The 13722-nt window shown below is 34.8% G+C and overlaps 1 protein-coding gene across 7 annotated transcripts in view; it reads right to left on the bottom strand.

Annotated features, from left to right (window-relative positions):
* Positions 1 to 13722, bottom strand: part of LOC125226170 (polypyrimidine tract-binding protein 1) — a 681511-nt gene that overhangs the window by 70654 nt on the left and 597135 nt on the right. For all 7 annotated transcript variants that reach the window (XM_048130080.1, XM_048130079.1, XM_048130078.1 and 4 more), the window contains one exon: positions 10179 to 10280. In XM_048130080.1, coding sequence (XP_047986037.1) covers positions 10179 to 10280 — 102 coding nt within the window. The remainder of the gene's footprint in view (positions 1 to 10178; positions 10281 to 13722) is intronic.

A 13722-nucleotide genomic window follows, 5' to 3' on the forward strand; every position in this document is an offset into this window, starting at 1 on the left:
TGACTGACCGTCGCCAAATTTTCTACGTTACTCAGATCCTATTTTACTGATACATTTGTGAGAGGTATCATTTGAAAGCATATTATGTGTACTATCTTTATTTCTAATATTTCAAGTCGAAACTGTAGAAGTTTATAAAATATTTGATTAGTAATATGTGTATTTTATTGTGCATGAATAGCATTGGCATTGATAAGAGACGCTTCTAGCTCAATAAATTATAGTTTTCCGCAATTGAAATAATAACAAAATAAACGGAAAATGTATGACTTACACAAAAAATAAGTTTGGTTTGTATTGCATAAACAATTAATTTGAATTTGTTCAGCTCACCTACTGCGCACCATCATATAAATGGATGTCCACGGTCGTTGCCTTTTTCCATGATTTTTCAGATTTTATTTCACTAGTCGTATATTCATAATAAATATAATCTATCACGTATCGAATTTACTTATATACTTAATTGATCAGTAAAATAAAATCTGTAAAATGATGAAAAAATTAAGGCAACGGCGGTGGACATCCGTTTATATGACGATTGACCGTGCGCAGTGGGTATGGTGGACAAATTAACATTAATTGTTTAAGCAAAACTAACAAAACTAATTTTTTGTAAAGGCCATACATTTTGCGGTTCATTTCGTTATTATATCAATTGCGGAAAAATATAATTTATTGAGATAGAAGCATGTTTCACTCGTATCAGTGCGAATGCTATTCATATACAGTAAAAATACACATATTGTCAAATATTTTGTAAACTTCTACAATTACGACTAAAATTATTAAAAAGTAACGATAGTACGCATAATATGCTTTCAAATGATACCTCTCACAAATTGATCGCTAAAATAGGATCTGAGAAATACATAAAATTAGGCGACGGTTAGCACCTATTTACGTCACGGGGGTGCAGTGACACCTGCTAAACCAAATTCGTAATTACTTGGTTGTATAATATCATACATCAATAAAACTTATATTTTTAGAAAGCATATGAAATGTCCTGTAAATCTTATCATAACATTATTTGCGGTAAAGTTATTGTTTATTGGTCATGCACCAAGATACAATCTTAAAAATTGTGAAAACGGCAACGAAAATGGTCATCCATGTATATGACGGTGCGCAGTGAGTATGATGGATAAATTAACATTAATTGTTCATGCAATACTGACAAAACTTATTATTTGAAAAGGTCATACATTTCGCCGTTTATTTTGTTATTATATCAATTGCGGAATAAATATAATTCATTGAGCTAGAGGCATGTTTTACTCACATCGGTTCTAATGCATATTTTCAAATATTTTGTTAGCTACTACAGTTACAAATAAAATTATTGAGAACTAATGATAGTACGCATAATATGCTTTCAAAAGATTCCTGTAAAATGAAATAGGATCCGAAAAATATAGAAAATTTGGCGACGGTCAGCATCCATACGTGGCCGGGCGCTGTGGCCCCTACTTAACCATATTTGTAATTACTTGGTTATATAATAGTATACACCAATAAAACTTATGTTATTAGAAAGCGCACCAAATTCCGCGTAAATCTTATAACTTACTACGCGTAAATATACTAACATCAATTCCGGAAAAGTTGTTGTTTATTGATTAAGAAGCATTTTTTACCAGTAGGTACTTGTGCGACTCATGGTCTATAAAACACATATTTTCAAATATTTTCTAAACAGCTACCTTTATGATTATAGTTATTTATAAAAATATATAGTAGGTTTAATTAGCTTTGAAACGATACCTCTCGCATATGGATCCGTAAAATAGGACCTCAAAAATATCGAATACTTTACTACGGTCAGCGCCCATTTCTGCGACCGGGCAGAGTGACTTCTGCTAAACCAAATTTGTAATTACATGGTTATATATTATCATATACCAATGAAACTTATATTTTTAGAAAGAGCATGAATAGACGCGAAAATTTTATAATAAGTAACATCAATTGCGGTAAAGTTATTGTTTATTGAGTTAGACGCATTTTTTCTAGTACTTGTGCAATTCATGCGCGATAAAAAAACACATATTTTCAAATATTTCGTAAACGGTTACTTTTATGAGTATAGTTATTTATAAACAATTAAAGTAGGTTTAATAAGCTTTCAAACGACACCTTGCACGAACAGATTGGTGGCATAGGACTCGAGATGTGAATAAATATCTATGATGGTCGGCCGCCATCTTTCTCCCCCCTTTTTCTCAACCCGTCCCCCCCTCCTTAAACTAAAACAGGTCAATTCGTAATCTGGAGATAACGAGGAACACATCCATACCTGTTTTAGGTATTTAGAGGAGATGTCGACGACTTTTTGTAAAAGAGGTCGTTTGGTCCCTGACTACACGCCCACGCACCTTACTGTTAGGTTTAAATAAATAAAAATTAGGATATTACTTAACTTAAAATAATAAATTAATGCTCAATTTTAAAGTAATAGTAGGTCAGATATCTAGATTTAATATTTCCAGATCTCGTAAGTTTAATTTTTGTTTAAATATATGTACTGACGCGATCGCTTGGACAGGTCTCCACGGAAGACCAGCGTCAAGATACCTGTAATTAACCTGACAAAATGCTGAGGGGAGACCTTTTCAGTGACGTTAATATGAATACCTATTAATAAATGTGTATCATAGACATAAGGAATCTTGTTTTGAATAAATTTATTTTCTTTCTTTCTTTCAAATTGATTAAGCGGACAGTAAGATCAAAATGACTTGTGTTGTGAATAAGTAGGTACACAAAGATATTAAAAAAATACACTTTTTGTGCGCTTTCTTTAGAGGGTGCGAGCGTTGTTTGATACACATTACACATAATTATTGATACTGACATAAAGTACTTGGTCGTTTATCTGAAATAAACCATAAAACCAAACCAAACGATTCTAACTTACTTCGATTTTAAAAGTCCCTGTCTAACACTTGTCAACTAATTATCCCTTTTGTTCATTAACTTCTTCATTAATTACCACTTGAAAAGTTTTATTTCGCATACAATGTTTACTTTTCCACCTAGGGAGGTAATGACCGGTGTCACCAGTGCCCGCGGTGAGAAAATGCCTCCCTTTTCAGCGACGCGTCTTTACTTTATAATTTATGTAAAAAGCATCTGCGTATAATAGGGCGTATAAAAACGTCGCTATTCAACATCATAGGGGAAGGTAGCCCAAAGAGGGCATAGCGCCCAAAGCGGGCACTGGATTTAATGTTGCCATTTCAAAATGGAGCGCGGTCGTAACAAGTGACAATACTTCCCGTCCCCCGCGCACCTCGCGTCATTCGTCCGGCTAACCTGCGAGCACGCCGTTACGCGCTCCGACAAAAAAATGTTTTTTGCGGTTTTTTGAAAAATATTTCAGGGTATGTGTCGTGTGTTCTCACATTTCTGATGTTTGCAATGCTATCATTAATGCCTGTTAGTTATTAATTAACTATCTGGCCGTAATACCCTTGCATTAAACTCCTCGTGGCGCAACATTTTGACGGTTAGATTTTGCTTCCATTTTGTAATTGACGAAAAAGGCAAAGCGGGCAGGGTAATGCGGGCACTGCCCGCTTTGCCCTGTGTGTTTTATATGAATATAGTTGGTTTAAATTGCTATAGTGTTTTATGTTTCCTTTTTAAGATGGTAAATACTGGTATACAGGCCAGAGGAATAGTGTTAGGTGGGGTGTATTCTCGGACGAATACGGACTGCAGTGCGGTGTAAGGCAGGGGGGGCTTACCTCTCCCAAACTGTTTAAACTCTATGTTAACGACTTAATTGGGGGGCTCAGCAACACACATGTCGGATGCCATGTTGACAGGGTCTGCTTTACCAATATAAGTTATGCTGACGACATGGTGTTGCTGAGCCCCTCCGTCGGTGGTCTGAAATCCTTTTAGACATTTGTGAGACGTACGCTCGCCAGCACAATTTAAAATATAATGCGCTCAAAAGCGAGTATATGGTTTTTAAAGCGGGTGACAAGTGCCCAACGTATGTCCCTCCTATTTTATTGAATGGCCAGATACTCAAGAGGGTGTCGTCTTTCAAATACCTTGGGCATTTGGTAACCGAACACCTGCGTGATGATGCCGACATCGAATGGGAACGCAGAGCATTGGCAATGAGAGTGAATATGATAGCGCGCAGGTTTCAACGATGTACAGCCCAAGTAAAAATAACACCGTTTAGATCGTACTGTACATCGCTGTATACCTGTAGCCTATGGACAAGATATACTCAGCCCATGCCCGTTTTGCCCTAAGCCGATGCCCACTTTAGCCCCCCCCCCAGGGCAAAGCGAGCAATCGTAGAGGTTTTTAAAAATGCGTATATTTCTTTTGTTTACCATTTTTAGATAAATTAAGCCATCCTCCATGGAATAGTATTAAATAATGTACCTTTTGGCAAAAAAAACAATAAGCTAATTAGGTTAAAAACCACTTTTTTTTCAACTTTTCCTTAAGGTGCCCTCTTTGAGCCACCTTCCCCTACGTATGTGAATTATAATATACCATACATTAATAGAACATGTGTTTTTTTATATTTTCTTAATTTTTGAATAAACTGTAAATGACAAAAAAATAGGAATAGTAATTAACTAACATTTCGCTAGCAAGCATATTCGTGAATAGCGATGACGTCTGATTTGGTCAATTTTATTTAATAATTGTATATGTAGACAGTGATAAAACATAAAGTGATACATAGTTTTACAAAACTAAAAGATGGTATATTCTCATTTGAGCCACATAAAAGCCGCCATAGATAAGGTGGGGATATGCACATATTTGCATTTGTGCAAGGCAGGAACAGGGAATACACCATAATAAATATGATCTCATTACTCTTGGGTATATTCTACAATAAATTCGTTCTAAAGTGGCCATATTATACCTACAATCTCGCGGTCGGTATACAGTAAGTAAGACTTATATGGGCGATAAATTAAACCATATAGGTGTTTTTAATTTTAAGTTACTCTTAATTTTAATATGAGCTTTAGAAATATAAATAAATAAATAAATATTATAGGACATTCTTACACAGATTGACTGAGGCCCACGGTAAGCTCAAGAAGGCTTGTGTTGTGGGTACTCAGACAACGATATATAATATATAAATACTTATATACATAGAAAACATCCATGACTCAGAAACAAATATCTGTGCTCATCACACAAATAAATGCCCTTACCGGGATTCGAACCCGGGACCGCGGCGCAGCAGGCAGGGTCACTACTGACTGCGCCAGTCAACATCAACAAATATGAGCGAGATATGAGCTTTTAAAACTAACTGTCAATGAGAGATTAACGCGATTGGGAATATGTTTAAATAGAGAACATTTAAATTTTAAGTAAAAGATATCTAATAAATTAACATAATTATCTTATGTCCTACACTAACAACCATTAAGAGATTCGCCCGTGTTAGATTTACACGCTTTATAGGTACTATATAAATGTAGTTACCTAATACGGTCTGGAACTAAGTATCTACTCGTGTCTTATCACAGTTTACAACATTGTGCGGCAGCTCTCACTTAAATATACTATATGACAGGGTACTAAAATGTTCAGACACATCCTAAATTAGGTAATTAATTTAAAACTCGAGAAGGAAAAGGTAGTTTAAATACACGATAATGATGTCAAGGATTAAAGAGTTCTTGTTGTTTTTAATAGGTTTTATTTCATATATACGGTAAACTTTATTTTAACCATGATAATATCCTTTTTAATTAACTATACGTATAACAAAAAGTATAAACAAATCTTAACGCGTGTAAGCTTTATATAATTATATAAATACTAGCTTTTTCCCGCGGCTACGCTTGCGTTAAATTAGAAAATTTCGGAATGCTCCATAGAAACTTCCACCCCCCATTCTAGGGAATTCGGGGGTTAGAAAGAGACAAAAAGTAGCCTATGTCACTCTCCATCCCTTCAATTATCTCCGCTTAAAAATCACGTCAATATACGTCGCTCCGTTTTGCTGTGACAGATGGACAAAAAAACAGACAGTACACTCTTTACCACTTATAATATTAGTATGGACTACCCAAAGGGCCACTTGTATCAACGAAAATGGAGGGTTAACCCAACATTTTATATAGAATTTGACATATGACAGCCCACCAACCCTAAGTTAAGTAGTTGGTGCAAGTGGGCCTAAATGCCTTCTTTTTGTAATAGTCCGGTTTGCAAGACTAAGGTTAATAAGCGACCAGTATAAAACGACCTTGCGACCAGCACATCTAAAGTGGTTCCCTAACCAAACATTGCTCGGCTTCTGGTAGCGTTTGGAACGATATCTTTAATGAAAGTATACGCCCAAAACCCACCTCTGTGTATTTTATGTATGCAAATGCACAATTTAACTATATTTCGGTGGGAAACTTAAATTGCAACTTCTTTGTTTTTTTTTTTAATGTTGATTGTTATATTTTGTGTTTGTCATGAAATTTGTGTAGATACATATAATAGAAACAACGATAAGCATAATGTCTAATTAGGTTTACAACAAACCTTTGCTTTTTCCTGCTTTGAGCGGAAAATATCATTTTAGCATAATTGTGTCGCTAGAAATGCGAAACGTGCTTTTACAAATTCTAAGAACTACGTACATGCCCGTGCCCAAGTTAAGTACATGCAAACTTAAGAAATGCGCATGTTGAAAAAACGTGTGTGTGTGGATTGAGTGAGCACCTTCCGAAAATAAAAAAAAATATGCTGATCATTTAGTAAAAGTTCTAAAACAATTGTAAAACGAATCTCTGAATTTGTAAAAAGATAAATCAAAAGATACAGCCATTAACATGTGCTCACTCAGTTCTCACAAACTACCAACGAAAACAGTGAATATATTCATTTAACATATAATATTTATATACTAACATTTAGTAAAAAATAGGCCAACCTACCTCTATAAATATTAGATCACCTAGTGACGTATTAAATTTTTTACAAATAGTTTCTTATGCTCACTCAATCCACACACTTTTGAAAAGCCGAATTTTGATGAAAAACATAAGATTTAGACCGCTATTATATGTGTATAGTTTAGTAAAAGTGAAATGGGAATTTGTAAAATACAAAACAAACCACTAACATGTCAGGTTTTTTTATAATAAATTTTTGTAAGTGCTCACTCAGTCCACACGTTTTGAGAAAGTTAAAAATGTAAATATCTTACGATTTGTAGCACCTAAGACACTCGAAAGTACTTCAACATTTAGTAAAAATTTTTACTAAATATCCACCATCTAATATTTTATATTCGTTGTCTGGTTTTAAAGATATTCAGACATAACTTTTCTCATACAAATGTATCAAGTAGGGTGACCACACTATGTCGGCTCCTGATTTTCCCCACCTTCCCATTGTCATATTGAGATTGGGAAGTTTCGTTCAATTTTGATAATAGTTCACCGGATTTGTAAGTGGGAGCGAGAAAAGAATAACTATTTCTCGCTCCCACTTACAAATCCGGTACGCTCATCTGTTAGCGCGATTAGATTACCAGGTTCTGGTTTCTTACTAGTGAAGTATTATATTCTTTGTTTCTTACCAATTATCATTCATGTCCTTTTTAATGCATGCATGTCGATATGGTTATTATCCTGACGTCGATAAAAATTACACAATACACATCATCACTAGGCCAAGAACATAACCTAAAAACAGTTTGCAGATGGATAATTAATATGGTATTAGTTTAATATTATCAAAATTGAACGAACGAAACTCCCCAATCTCAATATGACAATGGGAAGGTGGGGAAAATCAGGAGCCGACATAGTGTAGTCACCCTACTTGATACATTTGTATGAGAAAAGTTATGTCTGAATATCTTTAAAACCAGACAACGAATATAAAATATTAGATGGTGGATATTTAGTAAAAATTTTTACTAAATGTTGAAGTACTTTCGAGTGTCTTAGGTGCTACAAATCGTAAGATATTTACATTTTTAACTTTCTCAAAACGTGTGGACTGAGTGAGCACTTACAAAAATTTATTATAAAAAAACCTGACACGTTAGTGGTTCGTTTTGTATTTTACAAATTCCCATTTCACTTTTACTAAACTATACACATATAATAGCGGTCTAAATCTTATGTTTTTCATCAAAATTCGGCTTTTCAAAAGTGTGTGGATTGAGTGAGCATAAGAAACTATTTGTAAAAAATTTTATACGTCACTAGGTGATCTAATATTTATAGAGGTAGGTTGGCCTATTTTTTACTAAATGTTAGTATATAAATATTATATGTTAAATGAATATATTCACTGTTTTCGTTGGTAGTTTGTGAGAACTGAGTGAGCACATGTTAATGGCTGTATCTTTTGATTTATCTTTTTACAAATTCAGAGATTCGTTTTACAATTGTTTTAGAACTTTTACTAAATGATCAGCATATTTTTTTTATTTTCGGAAGGTGCTCACTCAATCCACACACACACTGAAAAAACTGGTAAACTATATAGCTCTTATTCTCGTTCTGATTTTAATAACATATGTTAAGAATCGGAGATCTAATTCATAACCTGTGTTTCAAAAATTTGAATACGCCTGTAAGTCTATGTTTATACTTAATCCAAGACTCGTAACTAGTTATGCCGTATGCCTATATTCATAGTAAAATATTATAGTCTGAATAGGTTAAGCTGAAAATGCGTCTTGACTTCCTAACCAACCAGACACACCCAAAATCACTCGTGCCTAGGTATAAAACAGGTGCCATTTCTAATTAGATTCATTCATATTTTTCGATTGCTTCCTTTAAGATTTTAAAATTAGTTAGTAAAAATATTTTCAATGGAAAGTACGAATGTAAAAAACCGGCCAAGAGCGTGTCGGGCCACGCTCAGTGTAGGGTTCCGTAGTTTTTCGTATTTTTCTCAAAAACTACTGAACCTATCAAGTTCAAAACAATTTTCCTAGAAAGTCTTTATAAAGTTCTACTTATGTGATTTTTTTCATATTTTTTAAACACATGGTTCAAAAGTTAGAGGGGGGGGGACGCACTTTTTTTTCCTTTAGGAGCGATTATTTCCTAAAATATAAATATTATCAAAAATCGATCTTAGTAAACCCTTATTCATTTTTAAATACCTATCCAACAATATATCACACGTTGGGGTTGGAATGAAAAAAAATATCAGCCCCCACTTTACATGTAGGGGGTACCCTAATAAAACATTTTTTTCCATTTTTTATTTTTGCACTTTGTTGGCGTGATTGATATACATATTGGTACCAAATTTCAGCTTTCTAGTGCTTACGGTTACTGAGATTATCCGCGGACGGACGGACGGACGGACGGACAGACAGACATGGCGAAACTATAAGGGTTCCTAGTTGACTACGGAACCCTAAAAAAGGAAATCCGATAATTCTCGCGCCGTGTATCAATAAGATTATGTTCAAAAATATTATATCACTCAATGTTCGATTGGAAAAATTATCGTTTACCCTAGCATCGAAAGATGGGTGAGATTATTAATAATTTTCCCCCGAATTCGCGAGGGAAGCCATTTTCGCCTTCCCTTTTCTTTTTTTTATTTTGGTCGTTTAATGTCAAACCTTTATAACATCTTTTTGTTCAAAATAAGAATATTTACGGGTGGAAATTATTAGTTTGAAAGGGAGCGCTTAAGCTCCAAATGGGCTAGGGGGTACGCACAATTAGAATTTCTTCGTTAAGAGCGATGTGACCACTATTAAGTTCATGTCAATTCATATGATTTATTTTAACTGAGTTAGTATGATATTTAAATACTTACATGCAAACAATAAATATTATAGGGACATTATTATACAAATTATGATCTAACCGAAATAACTCGACACAATCACAACGACAACGATCACCCCGCATTTAATGTAGCAGTGTGTTCGAGTCCATAATAATAGTGGTCAACTTTTTCTTTCTTCCACGGATAAAAAGTGATCACAGTCTATATCCCGATCAACATAAGTCTACTTAGTCCAAATTTAGTCAGACCAATTCAAACGCACACTGACAACAGAATCATTTAGTTATCCCGCCATGTGACTTCGGGAAAACACGAGATTTGCATGATATCTCTTAGACGTTCTAAAGATACTAAGTAGTGTAAGTTAGAACTGACGAGTAAGTGGTAAGGGAGAAGTTTACCTTTTTGGCGGCAGAGTCTTGGTTGTTGTTGTCGGCGTGGTGCGGAGCGGCGGGCGCCATGACGGTGACGCCACTCTGCGACAGAAGCTCGTCGGAGCCTCTCTGTAACAACGACAAGGTTCGTTTGAATAACATTCATATCCTTATCTATACTACTATTCGAAGACGGTGCTTTCCCAAAATAAGGAAGAATTTTAAACTTATGATAAAATTTGGTAAAAGTGAAGTGAGATCTTTTACGAGTTACGACGTCGTAGTCGTCTTTTACTACATAGTACACATACATATATGTAGAATCTCAGTAAAGTATGTAAGTTACAGTAAAATGTTAACCGGTTTTATGTTTGCTTACTTGCTGCTGTGCTTCTTCTAGCTGACGATAGAAGCTGGTAGAGCTTGAAGAGAGGAAAACACCGTCTACAAGATCTTACATTGCATCTAAATCTTTTACACAACAGATTTATTTATTTCAGGCTTAAGTGTATCTGAGCGAAGAGGGGAAAATTACCTATAAATTTATATTTTGCGGTGTCATACTAAAAAAAAGTAAGCACTAGGCGGTTGCTATAAGGTAATATATATTTACTATATTATTGTAGCATTAATCTACCATAAGCTTTGCTCCGCCAAAAAAATATTTCGTAACGTTGAACCCGGGATCAATCTCAATTTAAGACAGCGAAATGACAAACCGCCGTCGTTAAACACACCGGGCGAAGTATAAATCACGCAATGTAATAAAGCAAATGTACAAATGACAGAGCGACGGAGACGCCGCGACTCGCGGCATACTCACACCTGCGTGCGCTGTCGCTCCGCCGGCGCATCCGTCAACCCAGACACATAATAAACCCAGAACACATCACTCTTACCCTTCCGCACCCCGCCCGAAAAAATACAAACCTGTCAACGCAACTTACCTACACTAAATCGGCACTGATTACAATAATCCACGACGTAAAAAAACAGATTACACTAACAGCGGGAATCCCATTTAGCGGCATAAAGCTTTCATTGTAGAAAAAAGAACCGTTTTCTCTGAAATAAAACCGGTTTCCGCGAGGTGCTATTCCTTAGAGTAATTTCGGAGAGCGCATGTAATAATTGCCCGAAATTAAATAAAATTTTTCACAACAAAGAAACAACGGGGATGGAAATTTTATACTGAAATTGCAGATTCTGCGGGAAGGGAAGGCAGTTTTCGTTTACATCACAATGTTTCTGTTTAATGGAGAATAATACCGGTTAAGGAGATCTTGTTGCATTTCCCGTTAATATTGAATAATTGGACCGTTGAACGAGGAGTATTATTTTAACTTAAGTGGGTAATGCTTTTCACAATGAACTGATAAACATGGTCGTCATTTCTAAAATTGATTCTCATAATATAATACAGTATATGAAAATAAAATCAAATTTCATTGGTCGAATGTCGAAATTAAATACCTTAATTACGAAACGTAAATATACTAGTAGTTATTATAAAATGAGATAAAATTACAATTATATCGCAGCGGACTTTAAATAATTGCATTGTGAAAATACTGGAATAAATTCTATTACCTGAACCGTTCTACAAAAACAAAACTATTACATGCCGAACTTTATGAAGCGCATTTAGATTCGCATTTGGATTCTTATTCCATCGTTTTATACTGAAACGTTTCTCCAATATGTCATTTGAATGAACGTGATACGAAGGGCCTTCATATCAGAATAGCTGGAATAAAATATCTATGACATGAAAGGAGAAGTTTGCTTAGATCAAGATGAGCGAGCGGTCCAATCCCATAGATTGTGGGTCTCGACGATATGTTTACGCGGCTAAAGAAAGGAACTTCAAAATCTTTTCTTATCGATGCCTATTCGCATTCTATTACTGATATTAAATGATATATTTAGAGGCGTTGGAGTTTAAATACAAAACGATCGAAGCGTTTCGCAGGCGCCAACAGCTCTGCTTTCGACGGCACATATTTACTCAAAATTTAAAATGTTGATTTCAAAATTCAACTTTACTCGATAACACTTGACATCCAGTATCATTCATTCATTCATTCAATCTCTGTTTTTGTACGAGTACCATTAGCGATGCCTCTTACAAAAAAAAAACAAAACATATTAAAAATTGTAACCAAGTAGTGACATCATTACGGCTACACGTGCACTTTAATGTTCCTCTATTATAAATAATAGGCTTATTTTATGTTGCCTCCAAAACCACAATTCTTATTGCGAAAATAATTTAAGAATACATACATTGTTTATTTCAGTAGTTAGGCATAAACATGTTAATATTCAGGGCAACGCGATTTAATGTGGTTTATTTAGTAGGTATCTATGCCTGCAAAAATATTAAGTTCTAACCAGAATTAATTGTAACCACTGTACTTTAGGTGAACTATCGCGCCTAAATAAATCGTGAGTGATATTAATATAATGGTAAATATCGTGCTAGGTTTCCATTAGGTAAAGTACGCTGAAAAAAACACATAAGGTAACGGACCCAATCATGGACAGTTTAAGAAAAATTTTCGCCTGTTTTTGATATTTCACTCATAAATGTAAAAATTCTACCGCTAAGCGTGTTATATTCGTTTATAATTTGGATGTTTAGCTTATTGCAATACGATAAGAAATCTGAATTGAAAGGTTTATTATTTTTGGCTTTTTAGTTTCTCCGTGTTTTGTAACGCGCTTATTTTTGAAGGCGGTTTTATTAGAAACTAATTTTTGATACTTATTTTTAAGGATTTGTGTTTTTTTGTCCATAATGGCATCACCGTCCATTATGGGGTATTTCACCTTAGGTATCTGATTAAATTATACACAAAAGAGTTTACCATTGTTTGTTGTTTACCATTTTGCTAATCGTTAATCAAACCTGCCAGTCATACTATCTTAGTAAATCAAATGTTAAAATATCATACAGCGTAGAGGTAAGAAAATACGAGCGTTTGACGACAGAAATGAAATATCACTTCGGCATTTATGACGTCATTGTTCCTGAGATCGGTTCTGATTTGAACAAGGACAAAAAGGCAGTACAGGCGGGATATGCGTCTAATAATTTTTATTGCTATTTCACGAGCACCAAGTCGGATTCAACTCGGCGTGTGTAAATAATGATTTAATTTAATAACCTTTGAATGTGTACGCATAAAACGTTTTTATGTGAGACTAGCTTTTTTCCGCGGCTTCGCATGCGTTAAATTTGAAAATCGCGGATTGCTTCATACAAACTTTTAACCCCCCCCCCCTTTTAGGGAGGTTAGAAAGAGACAAAAAGTAGCCTATGTCACTCTATCCCTTCAACTATCTCCACTTAAAAAATCATGTCAATTCGTCGCTCTGTCTTGCCGTGAAAGACGGACAAACAAACAGACACACACACTTTCCCATTTATAATATTGTATTAGTATGGATAATATACTTATTATTAATGGTCGTATGCTGCTCTTGTTTTGTTCACTTTTTGGGATAAACTTATTTGAGTGATTGAATCTTTTGCGAGTATTTGCTTGGTTAAATATAAATTACGCTC

The sequence above is a fragment of the Leguminivora glycinivorella genome, chromosome 5 (assembly GCF_023078275.1).
Source record: "Leguminivora glycinivorella isolate SPB_JAAS2020 chromosome 5, LegGlyc_1.1, whole genome shotgun sequence".
Lineage (NCBI taxonomy): Eukaryota > Metazoa > Arthropoda > Insecta > Lepidoptera > Tortricidae > Leguminivora > Leguminivora glycinivorella.